This window comes from Planococcus citri, chromosome 2 (genome assembly GCF_950023065.1).
Source record: "Planococcus citri chromosome 2, ihPlaCitr1.1, whole genome shotgun sequence".
NCBI lineage: Eukaryota > Metazoa > Arthropoda > Insecta > Hemiptera > Pseudococcidae > Planococcus > Planococcus citri.
The window spans coordinates 4,318,195-4,335,476 of NC_088678.1; the positions used below are offsets into that span (position 1 = coordinate 4,318,195).

At 35.3% G+C, this 17,282-nt stretch overlaps 1 protein-coding gene across 2 annotated transcripts in view; it reads right to left on the reverse strand.

Annotated features, from left to right (window-relative positions):
• Positions 1-17,282, reverse strand: part of axo (axotactin) — a 123,144-nt gene that overhangs the window by 18,925 nt on the left and 86,937 nt on the right. For both annotated transcript variants that reach the window (XM_065348105.1, XM_065348106.1), the window contains exons 16-24: positions 14,287-14,481; positions 13,997-14,170; positions 13,032-13,257; positions 8,140-8,387; positions 7,264-7,542; positions 6,874-7,023; positions 6,469-6,669; positions 962-1,108; positions 723-873 (exon numbers count right to left, since the gene is read on the reverse strand). In XM_065348105.1, the coding sequence (XP_065204177.1) occupies positions 723-873; positions 962-1,108; positions 6,469-6,669; positions 6,874-7,023; positions 7,264-7,542; positions 8,140-8,387; positions 13,032-13,257; positions 13,997-14,170; positions 14,287-14,481 (1,771 nt within the window). The remainder of the gene's footprint in view (positions 1-722; positions 874-961; positions 1,109-6,468; positions 6,670-6,873; positions 7,024-7,263; positions 7,543-8,139; positions 8,388-13,031; positions 13,258-13,996; positions 14,171-14,286; positions 14,482-17,282) is intronic.

Below are 17,282 nucleotides of genomic sequence, written 5' to 3' on the forward strand. Positions count from 1 at the left end.
AAAGCAAAGTTGACGAGTGTCGAAACGTTCGGAATTATTTCCACCATTTTCTATTATAAGAAGAACTATAAGAAGCTATCGAAGAAATTAATTTTCATTTCTGAAAACTTTCACGGAATGGAAACAAAAACCAAAGTCGAAAGCGCCAAGAAAATTAATATTTCGACGAAATCCGCCTATCCGTCCGTCCGCGAAAATATCTCAGATGAAAAGTAGGTATTACGTAACTCGGCGTCAACCGAAATTCGCGATAAAATTAATTATTAGTCTTGTAACGAATTGATAAGAAGGAATTTTTACCGAAGACTAAAAAAGAGACGAAATTTTCGTCGTCAAACATTCACATAAATTAATAAAATCTCCGGTACGTCGCAGTGCCTCGCTCGCTCGAGCCTCGTGCTGCGTAGAATTTGGCGGTGAAATTTCCCACATAAAATGGCATTGTTTGGAAATACATTCAAAGAATCAACGCGCTATAATCTTTCCAAGAATAACGACCAAGTTCTAATTAAGAGTTGGTTATTAATTTTACGCTAAAGTAATTTATCAAATTAATTTCTATTTTAAAGGGTAACTGTATTACGAAATCCTTTTGAAAATTCTCACTCTCGGTTGGTGTTTTATGGCGAAACTTAATTTAATAATTAAACTTTTTTTTTCACTTTTGTGGACGCGAGGGCGAGATGCTGTCGTCGAAGCCAGAAATAGGTATAGGTACGTACATGTTCTCGGTTTGCAGAAGTAACAGAGCTGTTTTTTTCTCTCGTTTGTCGCTGCTCGAAAATGCCAGTTGGACTTTAATCTGCCTTACGGGGCCTTCCAAGACGAATTTACGTTGCAGGACTGATTCGCCGCTGAAATCTGCTCCTTTTTCTGTGTCAGATTTTACGAAAAAGTGTGAATTTATTGAGTTAGCCCAAACATGAAATTGTCATGCGATGATGATGATATTTTAATGTACCTAAATTGCAGTGATCTCCGTAGTACGAGGTGTGCTCGCAGTCACATTTGCTTTCTCCTTTATGAAAATCTTCGATGCAAATTCCCTGGTTTTTGCAAGGTTGACCGTCGCATTTCATTCGACATCCGACCAAGATGCCTTCGATTTCTACGTACAAAAAAATAAGTTGTAAGTTGTGCACCTAGCACCTTTTACTAGATCTAAAAAAATGTCATCCATTCATTCCCAATCACCACTGATGAGTTTAATATTGCAGATAATGATTTGATTTAAGCCTCCTATCTGTGATTGGATACAAGTCCCCCCCCCCCTGGGATTGGAAAAATGTTGTAGGTGTCATTTGGTATGTAGAAAATTTGATTCATTGGTCTCATTTTCACTCTAGGATCAATATTTGAGTAAATAAGAGCCAAAAATTTGTTTTAGTGTCTTTTGTGATTTGATTTCCAAATGATTCAGTCGTTCACGAATGATTCATCATTTTATGAGCGAATCATTTGCGAACGAAACAACTCCGATTTTCTTGTTGATAGATTTGAGAAGTGAAGTTTTAAAGTAAGTAAATACGTAATTTCATTTTAGTTTGATTCATTGTTGATTCATTCATTCGCGAACGATTTTTTCTCCTCTGAAGAGCTGAGTGAATCATTCACAAACAAATCTTCTTCAAGTCTTATTTATGGTTTTGAGAATGTAGAATATTGATATAGTAGAGAATAAAGATGCAGTTGTTGTTGAATAATTTTTCGATTCTGAGCAAATCGTTCGCGAACGAATTGAGTTCAGTTTTGGTTAACAGGATTAAAATTGCCAAGTTTTGTCATGTCGTCTAGGTCTATGCCTATGATTTGATTTTTCAGTGATTCATTTGTTCGCGAATGATTTTTTCCTTCCCCGAGTGAATCGTTTGCGAACGAATCATTCATAATATTGTGATTGATGGATAAAAGAATCAGTTGTTTTTTTTTTTTAAAGAGAGATTATTCTTTCGATAGGTAGGTATGATTCTGATATGATTCCCATGCGATTCAGTCGTTCACAAATGATTCATAATTTCTAAGCAAATCGTTCGCGAACGATTCAACTTCAATTTTTTTATTAAAAGATTTTAATTAATGTCAACTTTTTAAAGAATGCTCTTTTACCCGTTCTGATTTATTGATGATTCATTCATTCGTGAACGATTTTTTCACCTCTGAGCGAATCATTTGCGAACAAATCATCTTCAACTCTTCTTGATGGTTTTGAGAGAGCTGAATTTTGCCATTACTCTTTGTCTTTCTCTATTTTTTGATGTAGTAAAGAATAAAAAGATTCAGCCGTTCTCGAATAATTTGTCGATTCTGAGCAAATCGTTCGCGAACGAATTGAGTCCAGTCTTGTGTAACAGAATTTAAGTCAACAAGTTTTGTTATAATGTCTGGGTCTATGCCTATATAATTTGATTTTTCAGTGATTCATTCGGTCGCGAACGATTTTTTCCTTCCTTGAGTGAATCGTTCGCGAACGAATCGTTCATAATGATAAATAAAAGAATCCGTTTTTTTTTTTTTTTAGGATTATCTGATGGATTTCCAAGTGATTCAGTCGTTCACGAATGGTTCATAATCTATGAACGAATCGTTCGCGAACGATTCAACTCTAATTTTTTTATTGAAAGATTTGTAATGTCAAATTATAAAGCATAATCGTTTAGCTGTTCTGATTTTTTGGTGATTCATTCGGTCGCGAACGATTTTAGTCCTCACCTGACCGAATCGTTCGCGAACAAATCATTCATAATTGTGATTGATGAATAAAAAATCCTTTTTTTTCTCGAGAGATTATGATTTTGATATGATTTCCAAAGTGATTCAGTCGTTCACGAATGATTCATAATTTTTGAACAAATCGTTCGTGAACGATTCAACTCCAATTTTTTTTATTGAAAGATTTGTAATGTCAAATTATAACGCGTAATCTTATAGCCGTTTTGATTTATTGGTGATTCATTCACTCGCGAACGATTTTCTCATCTCTGACTCTGAGCGAATCATTCGCAAACAAATCATCTTCAACTCTTATTGATGATTTTGACTTTTGAGAAAGTTGAATTTCGCCATTACTCTTTGCATTTCACTGGATTTGATCGTAGAAGAGAATAATGATTCAGTCGTTCTTGAAAGATTTGTTGATTTTGAGCAAATCGTTCGCGAATATGAGTCGTGTAGTCCAATTTTTAGCAACAAGATTAAAATTCAAAATCGCTAAGTTTTGTCAGGTCGTCGAAAACAAGGGTGGTTCTCGGAACGTTCGCGAACGATTCGTTATTCAACATTTCATTCACGTTCATTCTGGGGATTTGTTCGCGAACGACTTAACCACATAAATTTTTTTTTACGAATTTCGATTTCAAATGTCTTGAAAAAAAGTCGTTCTCTGAACGTTCGCGAACGATTCATTATCCAACATTTTATTCACGTTCATTCTGGGGAGATTCGTTTGCGAACGACTCAACTAAATCAATTTTTTTTAAGAATTTCGATTTCAATTGTCTTGAAAAAAAAGTAGTTTTCTGAACGTTCGCGAACGATTCATTATCCAACATTCCATTCACGTTCATTCTAGAAATTCGTTCGTGAACGAGGAACGACTCAACCAAATCAATTTTTTCAAGAATTTCAATTTCAAATAACTCGAAAAAAATTTGGTTCTCTGAACGTTCGCGAACGATTCATTATGTAATGTTTGATTTACATTCATTATAGAGATTCATTCGAAAACGATTCAAGCAGATTATTTTTTTTCAGCAAACAAATTTTAATCCAAATGACTAAAAAACAAATCTGGTTCTCAAAACTTTCACGAATGATTCATTATCCATATTTGTATTGACGCTCAATCTGAAGATTCATTCGCGAACGATTCAACCAAATAATTTTTTTTCGATAAGTTTGTTTCAAAATGACTCGGAAAAAAAGAGTAATTATCTGAACGTTCACGAACGATTCATTATTATTACTTGACGTTTGATTCACGTTCATTATGAAGATTCATTCGCGAACGACTCAACCGAATAAATTTTTTTCGAGAATTTTATAATACAAATGGCTGAAAAAGAAATTCGGTTCTCAAAACGTCCACGAATGATTCACTATAACGTTCATTCTGGGGATTTATTCGCGAACGAATTAACCATGCAAATCAATTTTTTTTTCAAGAGGTCTGTTTCAAAATGACTGGCAAAAAATAATGATTTCCTTAACGTTCGCGAACGATTCATTATTGAACATTCCATTCTCGTTCATTCTGAAAATTCCTTAATGAACGACTAAATCGAATTCCGAATCAATAATTTTTCAAGAATTTCGCCCATCGAAATCAAATGAATCGAAAAAAATGTTGTGTGGACCGATGCCTACAATTTGATTTTTAAGTGATTCATTCGTTCGCGAACGATTTTTTTCCTCGCCTGAGCGAATCGTTCGCGAACGAATCATTCATAATATTGTGATTGATGAATAAAAAATCTTTTTTTTAAAAAAAAGAGATTATCTGATATGATAGGTATGATTTTGATATGATTTCCAAAGTGATTCAGTCGTTCACAAATGATTCATAATTTTTGATCGAATCGTTCGCGAACGATTGAACTCCCAATTTTTTTGCTTAAAGATTTGTAATGTCAAGTTTTAATGAAGCATGATCTTCTACCCGTTCTGATTCATTGACGAATTCGTTCATTCGCGAACGATTTCTTCACCTCTGAGTGAATCATTCACGAATCGTGAACAAAATCATCTTCAAATCGAATTGATGGATTTGCGAAAGCCAAATTCGCTACGTCATCTTTTATTGGGTTCGATTTAGGAGAGGTTCAGTCGTTCTTAAATGATTTCCCAAGTCTGAGCAAATCGTTCGCGAACGAATTGAGTCGAATTTTTCATGACTGGATTGAAACTGTTGATTTTTGTAGTGTCATCCATACCTTATATGATTTTTCAGTGATTCATTCGTTCGCGAACGATATTTCTCCTCTGAGTCAATCGTTCGCGAACGAATCATTCGAAATTTTTATTTAAAGATTGATATGCTCATTTGCTAGTTTTTTTGATAATTTTAGACAATTTTTCCAATATTTAGGGAATTTTTTTTTGGAATATTTTACCCGATTTTAGCATTTTTTGAAACAATTTTTTCTCCACTTGGTAATTTTTAAAATTCATTTTCCACAAATTTAATATTTTGGTCAATTTTTTGTACGCATTTTTCGTGCAAGTTAGCAAAATAATACAAATTTTGTAGTCATTTCCAGAGATTTTCATTCCAATTAATTTTTTTTTTACATTACGTACAAGTGAGTTTCGCCAGAAAACGAGTGCTTTTGGCTGCTCCCTCTCCACCCCCCCCCCCCACAGGAAATTCAGCGCTGCCAAAAAAATTGGACAAATGTCGAGAAATTTTACAATTTCTACTTCAAATTGTCTAAAAAATCTATGATTCAAAATCTTGAAAATTCATGTAAGGTGAACACTGAGGAATCACTTTGTCCTTCATTTCGAGACACGATCACCTGATTCGAAAATAATCGTATTTGACTTTTTTGGAGCTTCCAGCAAGTTTTAAAATTTTCTCCAGAAATTCCAAATCGTTCGGAAAGGATTAAAAATTTACTATTTCACCGTCACCATCTAAAACGGCCGAGAGAGCGCTCGAGAAACACCGAAAAAAGGTTATTTTCGATCCTTCCGGAATGATTTGAAGTTTCTTGAGAAAATTGAAAATCACTGGAGGCTCCAGAATGGCTCAAAAATAGTAGTTGTTCGTGTGAGGGAGTTGAATATTGACGAGATGACCATTCTTACATATTAGTTCACTTTGCTCCAACAAAGTTGCATCTCGTGAAGAAGTTTTTATAATCATCCTTTAAAACAGTTCATTTCAAAACATTTAAAAATTCGTCAAAAATCTAAAATTGAACTGTGACGCCTGAAATTTTGTTTACATAGATTTCTGCAGTTTCCTTGTGTGATTTGTTATGTAGGTAGGTGGTATAGGGACCTAATACCTATTGTATGGTTACATTTGATTTATAATTGACGTTGAGAGATGAATTCTATTTTGAAATTTCCAATTCATATTATATTTCAAGCAGTATATTCTGAGAATTTAAAACGAGTTCATCTGTTGATCGAAAACTGAAAACAACTAATTGTAATTGTAGTACGAAACAAGATGAACATCGACCCACTCGACACGATGGTTTATTACGACATTGGTATAAGTAATTCAAGTAGCTGACGAAGAATGATTATAAATATCACTTTCGCGCGAATTCGATTAATTTTACATCGAAATAGTACCCTTTAACGAAATAACGATTTCTCCCACATATTCAGCTTACTGGGGGTGGTGTGGATGTGGAATACCACACGAGACCAATTTCAGCTTCAAACAAGTGACACGAGTTCAATTTACGGTTAAACATGGTACCTAGCTAGGTAAGTAGGTAGGTAGCTGCATTTTACCTGTATTATTCGTCGTGTTATTTAGCGGAGTTATTAATTTGGTTACGTTGTTAGCGATTTTCAAGCCACGAATACAGCCAACGTATCCGGATAGTTTGGTGTGGTTGTTAACGGAGAGTAAATTGTACGGATCGTAGCCGGCTATATTTACTTGAAGGTATTCGGTCGGAGGAGCCGGAGGTCTTTGCGGTGAAAGCACTTCTGAAAGGTGGGAAATTACTTATTACTTATGTAGCACGTCGTCGTCGTCGTCGTCGTTGGCACGACAAATGACGACTCAGGTACAGACTACAATATTATAGAAGTTTCATCAACCGATGTGTCTTGCACTCCCTGCGGAATGGCACCATTATCGTGATCGCTGTGCAGAATAGCTTTTGGTGGTACGAGGAGTAGGTAACTTACCCATGTGGGGGTTTATCCACGGTTTATTAGAATACTCGGCGAGTAGCTTGATACCGAATGGAGACGTGTTGTTGAATTCGTTAACGTGTAATGTGGTATTGTGCTCGGTTCTGATGATTGCCAGTTGAGTCGATTTGCCATTGTTTAAACCTAGGTACAATATAAGATGAAGCAAAAACTCAAAAACGTGTCTCTCATCGAACAACTTGTAGTTTTTTTTTCACTCAAATACAATTATATAAATTAGCGGAATTAAAAAGATCGTTAAATTGGTTAAGTACGCGAACGGAAACGCTAGACTGGTTCAATTTATAGTACAACTTACGAAGCAAAAGTTTCTCATCGAATAGAAAAGAAAAGTTTGTCGTAAAGTTGGAGAGCAAAACTTACTCGGGTATTCGACGGATATGTTTTTAATCTCGTTGCCGTAATTGTATAAAAATACGATGGTTTTACCATCTTCGATATACAATTGGACGAAATTATTCAGATGATCGTTTACGTAAACGATTAAGGAATTCTGATCGTACGTTCTGATGTTTAATAATAAATCACTTTTCAGCATATTCGCAAACATGGCCTTTTCCGGTTCGGTAACGTTGTTCAGCAAGTAACTCTTCTTTAAAAACGATTCTCGAATTATGGATGTTATTCCTCCAATATTGATATCTGAAATACACGAGACGTTATTTTTATCAAATAAAGCAATCTTACGAAGTGTACGATACATCGAAAATCAAAGACTAGGTACGCGTTTTCAAATTAACAGCACTTGATTTAACACGCTTTGATCTGTCTTCCCACTCGCCACTCGGTCCTATAAATCAAAGCTTCAATAATAATCTCATCGTGTAAAGTTGCTAACTTTATCGTACCTATATGCTATACGTTTCTATTTTCTCTTTGAATTTGTGTCGAAGCTTTATTAAATATCTTGCTTATAAAATTACCTACCTACTCGACAGACGAATGTCGACATCGACGTTTTCCGTTTACCTATACCTATCTACTTATTACTCGTATAGTCGATGTGTACTTATCCTGTATAGTGTGTAAAAGTTTCGTTATTGAATGGCGCTTTGATGAAGGTAGATTTTTGACGGATAAGAAAATTGATAATGTAGTATTTCGGCGATGAACTATGATGATGAAGTAATTAATCTCGCTTCGTTTAGCTCTTATTTCATGTAGCTATTTGATAGCGTAGGTATCTATCGATTAGGTACATTTATGATAGGAGTGGAGGAGTGGATGAAGTATACGTACTTTCTTCGCAGTAGGTTCCTGAGTAAGCCCAAGCGTTCTCGCAGACGCACTCGAATCTGTTCCATAATTCTTTGCATTTGGCTCCATTCTGGCATGGGTTAGGATCGCATTTGGGCTTGCATTCTTTTATGATCTCCGATAGGTGGACGCTCATGTAGGAATAGATGTCGAGAATTTCACCGTTTACCACCAGACCTCGAAAACAGCCGACCAAGCCGGGGTATACTGAGCCTTTTACTACGAGGGTGCTGGAAAAATGAAGGAAATTAAGCTCGTAGGTGATTTCAGGGTTGAACCAATGAGGGAAGTATTCAGAGGCGTGCCGAAAAGAGGGGTGTGGACTGTGGGGGTGTCTCCCCCACAAATAAAAATAATTATAGACATTCGATGAGTTGGAAAAAGTTGGGAAAGAAGGTCATTCCACGTCAATTGGACCAAGAAGTGGTAGGGGGGTTTGGCGATTTTTTTGAAATTTTTCCTGCGGAAAGACCTTTTGAAGGGATGACCACTGGCGCAAATCGCAGCCCTCTAGCCCTTTTTTAAAGGCAGCCAGGGGGTGTCAAAGTATTCAGTGAACTTGAAATATCATCCATTTCAACAGTGGATTACTCGATAACCGCGATACCTACCAAAATGGAACATTTTCCCATAGTTAGGGGTTTTGAACGGCTTTTTGGCGATATCATAAAAATCAGAGTTTCCACTTTTTTTCGTACAAAAAATTAGCTCAAAAAGTTTCAAAACGTAGTTTTCATATGGTTCCGACTCTCAAAAATTCTGAAAAAAATTGTATTATGGACAACTTTTTATGCTGAACAACGTACTAAAAAATTGAGATGGTAACATGCTGCAAAGTTGATTTAAAAGAATTTGAAGTTTGTGAAAAAATGCGATTTTTTGATTTAAAACATGAAAAAAAATTTTGGTAGGTGAAGTTGACCCATTTGACCCCTATTTTTACGTACATGTTGAAAAAGTTGAAAATACCCTTTCACTCAATAAAATGAACTCCTCACAAAAAAAATCAAAATTCGAAAAAATTCAATTTTCAATTTCAAGCATCATAAAAAGTTCAAATTTATTCAGTTGTCTTATTTTGACCTCTTTCTGACGTATTTCATAAAAAATTTGATGAAAATTACACTTGTGGCGGCTGGGACAGTCCTTGGTATTCAGAGGGAGAGCCCAGGCCAATACCAGCATATAGTAAGCCCAGGGAACCTAAACTTGACTGATATCCTTACGAAAGAGTATCGAACAGCAAAGATGACGAGACACCGCTAAATGATCATAGACCGCAAATGATGTGACAATTTTATTGTAAACATCTCTGATATAAAACCGACATAGATTATTACACATAAAAAGCACAAACATTATTAAAAAAAGCACTTGCAATATCAATTGCAAGTGGAAGCTCTGAAATGCATCCGAATAGGAACACCAGTGAAAATATACTCAACGTTTTGTAACGTCTCTAATGGCGGAGTGGCTATACTCGAACTAATCCGACAGAGTGCACTACTTAGTCAGTGCTGCCACTCCGAGGGAACACATCTTCCCTTTAGGTGGAAGCTGTGGGCGCATCCCCTACCGTCACACACTCACAACAAAAAAATAAAAATTCGTTCATTTTTTGAACCCCCACCACTTCTTGGTCCAATTGACGTGGAATGACCCAAGAGAGAAAGTTGGAAAAAAATTGTGTGAGCAGAAAAATCAAAGAGAAAATCACAGATTTTCACTTCTTGAATTTAAAATTTTCAAAGTTTTTGCCCTCGCAATTCGCTCGGTCCAGATCATTTTCCTTTTCCTTTCTTCGACCAAACCTAGAGAACGGAAAAATTAACTTCTCACATAGAAAAAAAAAAATGTTGTTTCACTTTAAATTCCCCCCTCCTCCTCCAAAAAAGCCTCTCCAGTACATTCTAGTCAGAACTGCCAGGAAATCCCTAGTACTGCTAAAATATCAAAAAATGCCCAATTTTTTGACAAAAATTCGAAAACAATGATTTCTAATTTTTGCCAAAATGTAGCCGAGGAGCCCGCATAAGGATCTGTTGCACCCCCCCCCCCCCCCGCTGTCGATCCTCCGGGACAACTTTATTCTTAAAGGGGAATTCTAAGGAACATTTTATAGCCCTTTTCCTCGAAAAAAGTGGTCCTACTTACAAAATGGCGTAAATTTTGATTGACAGGTCAGCCGCAATAATCGCAGATTTTGTGTTCCAACATAGGACTTTACGAAGACAAATTGAAAAAGCAGGCAAACTTTTATCACATATTCAAGTGCTAAAGTGATAATTTCGATTTTTGGTGAATTTTTGAAAATAAAATAAATGAGGGGAAAAATCAAAATTTTACCAAATTGATCTAGAAAGCTGAAATTTGGGATATATACGTTATTTGTCACTTGCTAAATCAATTGGAAACTGTTTGAAATCGTTTTGAGCAGTTCTGGAGCCTCCAGTGGAGATGGAAAGCCAAAATTCGTTCTTCAAAAATACGCCATGAAGTCGCCTGCTGGTGGATTTCACTGAATCATTTTGGAGCCTCCGGCGACTTTTTGAAAATTACTGGAGCCTCCAGCAGATTTTTGAAACCAGAAATTTTCCCAAAATTTCATCAAATGGAGATGGAAAGCCAAAATTTACTCTGCACTCCATTTTTAACACCCTCTGAAGACGACTTTTGGGGGGGAATCAAGTCATTTTGGAGCCTCCGGTGGCTTTTTGAAAATTACCGGAGTCTTCACCATGTTTTTAAAAGTAGAAATTTTCACAAAATTTTATCAAATGTGGTTAGCAGGCCCAAATTTACTCTGCAAACTAATCATAATCATAATGAATTCGACTGTATTGTTTTGAAGCTTCCATCTACTTCTTGGAAATTTCAATTTTCCAAAAAACGCCATAAATCTTTCAAAAAGTTACTGGAGGCTCCAAAACGACTTGAAATCCATCAGCAGTCGACTTCACAGCGTATCGAAATTAGTTTGCAAAATAAATTTCGGCTTTCCAACTACATTTGATGAAATTTTGTGGAAATTTATCGAGTCTCAAAAATCTGCTGGAAGCTACAGAACTACTCACAAAACGGGTTGAGACCTTGAGACAGTTTCCAAACGATTCGGCCGATCTAAAATAAGGTATATCCCAAATTGAAGCTTTCTATGTCAATTTGGTGAAATTTTGATTTTTCCCTCATTTTTGGCTTAAATTTGATTTTCAAAAATTCACCAAAAATCGAAAAAATCACTAGTACGAGTAAATAAAAAGATCGTTTACGAGCATTTAAAATTATTCAACATTTTTGTCTCCAACTCCTCCTTCCAAAAGTTGTTCGAACATCATCTGGTTAATCGTAATGAAACATACTGGTGAGTGAGGGGGGGGAGTAAAAATTTGGGAAAATCTCAATCTCGCCCCCCTCCCACGACACATCACTTTGTCACGCCTCTGGAAGTATCGTAACCGACCCAAAAATTTCTGAATCAGACCAAAGGGATTCGATAGAAAACTCCTAAATTCGCCACCAGGAAAATTTTAAAGGCTCAGATTCCTTTTTCGATTCTTAGCGAATTTTTTATATTCCAAAGGGCTAAAAAATGGTAGAAAATCAAAATTTCACGAAACCGACCTAGAAAGCTGAAATTTTGATGTGTATTCTATATCTGACGTCCCGAGAGTTAATAATTGGTGATGATTTCGAACCGCCCAGAAGCCTCCAGTGGTATTTCAGATTCTCCAGTTTTCAAAAAAAAAAAAAAAAAAAAAAAATGCGAGTTGGATGAAAATAAAATTTATCTCCTGTAAACTCGGATTTGTCATATTTATGACCCATTCGATCAATCTAAGAGCATATTTCCAAACTTTTTTCTTGTGATTACCTATTTTTGAAAAAAAATATGAAAATCTGTTGGAGGCTCCAGAACGGTTCGAAATCACCACCAATTGGCTCAGAAGGCTGAAAATAAGATGCAAACCTAATTTCAGTTTTTTTCGTCAACGTGTTTGCAAACGATGATTTCTTCATTGAATCACTAGAGAAAATTGTGGACTTGAACCGACTTAACTAGATTTTGAAAATATATGCCCAAATCGCTAGAAGGGTCAAAAAGGTGATAAACTCGAGTTGATATGTGCTGAATTTCATTCTCATCCTACTTACAGCCTTTTTTTTTCGAAAACTGGAGAACGCGAAAATCCGCTGGAGGCTCCAAAATGGTTCAAAACCACCACCAATCAGCATCTTGGGTGATCGAAAATAGTGTTCAAACCATTCCAGTTATCTTACTCAATTTGGTACAATTTTGATTTTTTCAATTTACTGACATTTTTTCAAAAATGCGTTAAAAATTAAAAAATAAATTTCAGCGTCCGAAATTTTGGCTGGTGGTCGTAAGAGATAGAATATGGCCGCACTGCTAATGTGCAGAGTCCTCTCCTGCCAGCCTCGGTTCATCTATCTCACCTCTAGATGAGATAGGTGATGAAATAATGCCCCCTACTCTTAAAATAGTGGATTTTCTTATCATAATACTTCAGTCGGTGGAGATGACTACTCAATTTTTGACTTTTGAAATCTGTTTTCAATTTTTTGGTGAAATTTCAAGATTTTTTTGGGTGGGAGGGGGGGAGGGTAAAATTGAAACTCATATAAATCACACCTAGGACACCTTCCTGATGTACTTCTCAAATTTCAGCTGCGGTTTTTAAATGTCGAATTTTTGCTCCACCTCTAAATTCACCTTCTTTATTTGAATTATGGTTCAACCTGCATGGAATGTGATGGGAATCTTTTGGAAACCATATTTTTGGAGAAAAACACTAAACCCTATTTTTCGAATCGTCTCACTCAGCTTACGAGATGATACAAAAAACATTACTTACTCAACAGCACCCCCAATAAACATGCTGCCTTCGAAAGGACCAAATTCTTCGTGAGGTCTCAAATCAACCATTTGATAATCTGTGTTTATCATGAATCTAACATGATGCTTGTTATAATCGATCCAGATTTTTTGCCATTCTCCACTGTTGAGACGTCTTTGCGATTTGATCTCCATCTCTCTACTATCTCCTGTGTTCAATGTGAAATTGAACGTCAACTCGAAATCTGTAATGGAAAAGACAGATGAGTGTTCATAATAGAAAGCACCACACCGAGCTGAAAGAAAGATCAATGATGATTGATTGAATAATGAAAATTTTGCTAGATTGACAAGTTTTCCTGGTACATAATTATTACGCAAAAATATGCGTAAAGGTGAACAACAAAACACAATGAATGTACCTATATAAAAGTTCATTTTCTTATAGTACTACCTATTCCATTTCACGGTTTTAATATCTACGAATTTGGTAGATGGATTAGTATTTTGTCAGTTTTGAAAATTCTTATGCTCGATATAATTTCGACAAACAAGTCGACGGAGCTGTACAATTAATTCTTGTTTTTATCTGAAAAGTTAATCTAAATCTTAAAATATCCCGATGAAGTATCTTGAACGTATCAGAAAATCCAGTTGACAAACCACAGACTGTCGACATGAGTCCCATTTCGTATGATAAAGTTTTTCAATACACATCATACGTAAATAGGACGGTATCGAGTGTCTGGTTTTCCCAGAAAATGTTGATGGTGATATTTGCTCGATGAAATGAGATGAACTATCGAGTGACTCCAGTGTTTGAATGATTCATTGATTAAGTACAATACAAAATAATATTTGTTTTACAAATACAAACACATAGTAGGCACACTTACAATTGTAATTAAAAAAAAAAAATGAAATACATTAAAATTGACTCGGGGTACAATACTGTTTTCGATTTAAAATTCAACTTCCCCTTACCACTAGTCAAAACAACCATGAAAGATGGATAATGTTGCCTAATCGGAGGCTGATACAACAATATGGCCTTTTCACCAGTGGTTCGAAAACTAAAAGCGATGTCTCCTTTACGCCAACCAGGTACTTCGATGTACGACTGACTCGTAGTAAATGTTACCACGTATCTCTGAGTGTCTGAAAAATTGGGGGAAACATTGTGTGTAAGTAACCGAGTCCTCCCAACTTTTCTTAAATGCTTACTAATTGATCTACAATGAGCGGAGGGGCATGAAATACAGTATAGCAGTTACTTGCTTCGACGCATTCCAGAGGTCCTAAGGTAATCCTGCCGAGAGCTTTCACGTCCAAGTCTTTTTGTTGCAGAAATACCATTTTAGTGATACCCAAACTGCTTGGAGTTATGAAAAAACCTTCGTCGGATAGCCATTTTTCTTCGGAAACGTCGCAGTTGCAAGATAGCCCAGGGTCGACGCATGTTCGGTTTTCTGAAGAAAAAGTGCATTATTTTCAAACGCGGAATATTTGAAATTCTTGAACAAGATTTTCGAGAAAATTGTTGTTACTCCTCTTGCAATTGTGTTGAAAAGAGATGAGAAGATACTTTTTGGCAAGAATAATTTTCTGCCAAAATTGCCAAACATCCTTTTTTTTGCTCAAGTTGTCAAATAGCTTTACTTTTATTGTCGAAATTATGCAAGAGTAGTATTTTTTCTGCCAAAATATCAAAAAATCCACTTTTTTGCCAAAGTTGAAGATCTAAGAAGCTTCTACTGTAATGCCAAATATGCCAAAAATCCTACCCAAAAATTGGCTGAATTGTTGTCAAAGTACATAGTAGAAAAATAATTCTACTTTTTTTTTTTTCAAAACTGCTACAGAGCTTTACTTAATTGCCAAAAGAGTAAAAAAAAACTCAGATTTTTTTTTCAAAAATCATCGAAGACTTCTACAATAATAGGTATTTTTTTGGGCAAAATTACTTGAAAATTCTGCCAAAATCGACAAAAAATCTACTTGTTGGCATCATTTAAAAAAAAGCTTACTTACCTACTTTTTTCTGAAAAAATTACCAAAAATTTACAAAATTGCCAAGAAAATCCATTTTTTTGCCAAAACTCCAAAACCCCTACTTTTTGCTTGAATTGCCAAAGAACTCTTACCATCATTTTTTTAAAAAACTAAAATCGTTTAAATAATCCCACCTATTTTTCTACTAAAGTTTTCAAAAATTCCTTAGCCAAAGGGTTCAAAAAATTCACTATTCAAAAAAATTGTCAAATTATTGGTTTTTTTTTCGAAGCAAAGTTGCTATAAAATAATCCTGCTATTTTGCCATAAAGTCATCAAAAATCCTCTTTTTCGCCAAAATTTTCAAAAAAATATACGTTTTTTGGCACAATAATTGGTGAAAAAAATCCTTAGCTAAAATAGCAGAAATATTGTACTTTTGAAAATATCTCAATTATTGTTTCGTAAAATTGCCAAAAAATCTGTTTTTCCTACAAAATTTGCCAAAAACTCCTGCTTTAATGCCAAAGATACTAAAAATCCTACTTTTTTTAGAAAAAAGGTACCAAAAATTGGCTGAACTGTTGTCAAAGTAAAAAAATAATTCTACTTTTTTGCCAAAGAGCTCTGCTAAATATTTATTTTTTTTCAAAAATTATCAAAGATCTCCAATTCGTTAGATTATTTTTTGAGGAAAAATTGCTTGAAAATGACCAAAACCTTGATTTTATGCCATGATTTGAAAAAAATCACTTTTTCTGGCAAAATTTTCAAAAAAACAATTTTTTGACTTAATTTTAAAAAAAAAGATTTTTTCAGCAGAAAGGGCTCAAAGTTCTCCTTTTTGCTAAATTTGTAGTGGGAGAAAATTACAGCTTTCTTTCCCACTTTAGTGGGAGAAAATAATTTTCTTCTGTCACTTAAGCTGGGAGAAACCTAATTTTATACTTTCTATCACCTATACATATACTGGGAGAAATTTATTTCGTCGTATTTATGTGGGAGAAAATAATTCTATCTCTGTGTAGAATGAATTTTCTCCGATCTTATAGGCGAATGAATATTTTTCTGTCCCCTGATTGACAAACATTCGACTATTTTAATGACCATTTATGACGTCAGTGACCAAATACGACATTTTTCCCAATCTATTTAGTGGTGGTGGCGCTTACGACCAATCGCAATCGCGAAATTATCGAATATCGACGATTATACACGATTATAACTTCGTACTTCCGGTAGTGGCGCCTATTTTACCTCCACTTCCGATATATTAACCAATAACAAGCAAGTTTTTTACGATTTTCGCCGAATATACGCGAATATGACGTAATACGAGCGCCGGTCGCCTAAGTTAGCGCCGCTAGACGCGATATACGCGTGCGCCACTTACCCCACCCAGCTACTGCACGATTTTCGACTACCGAAGGTTATAAATACGCCGATCCGAGACGAAATCATTGATATTCGTTCTATTAGCGCCATAGCTAGGAATGATATCCGCTAACCGGCACACAAGCGCCATAGCTTCGGTTAGCTATCAATGAGTCGTTCTTCAAGAATCTGTAGTGTCAAGTTACAGGTTGTTAGTTGGTAAGTACTACAACTTCCGATGTCGTCATCATCATTCACTTGGATTAATCTGCAGCTTAATCCAAGAAATGAATTAAATCCAGTACAGTTCGTGTTCAAGTTAAGTAGGCAATTCGGTCATACGAAACCTACGATACTAAATGGATTAGGCATCCACGACTCGGGCATTTTCATCGCCATAGATGATTTTATGTCCTTAGCACTGTTTCCATTGAGGATAAGTGATCGATTCTCGTCTGTCTCGGATCGGTTACTGACAATTTAGTACAGAGGTAGACACTTTAGGGCATTTCTTTTCCTTTTTTTCCCAAATTTCCTTTATTCTGATAAGTTATTTTGATAAGTTTATTCTGATAAGTTTTATTCTGATAAGTTCTCCCTTTCCCAATAAAAATCCCTTTATTCTGATAAGTTTTATTCTGATAAGTTCTTCCTTTCCCAATAAAAATCCCTTTATTCTGATAAGTTATTCTGATAAGTACACAAATCAAAAAGGACCATGTCCATCTTTTAATTCTTGGTATAATTATAATATATAAGTTATTTCTCGAGTTCTTTTCTTATTTATCGACGATTGTCGACTCGTTGAATTACTATTCTTGGTAAATCATTCCATCTACGACAAAAGTAAGTATTTCCACGAATAAAGTAAGTATCTCTACAGTATGAAGTAAATATGGTATTT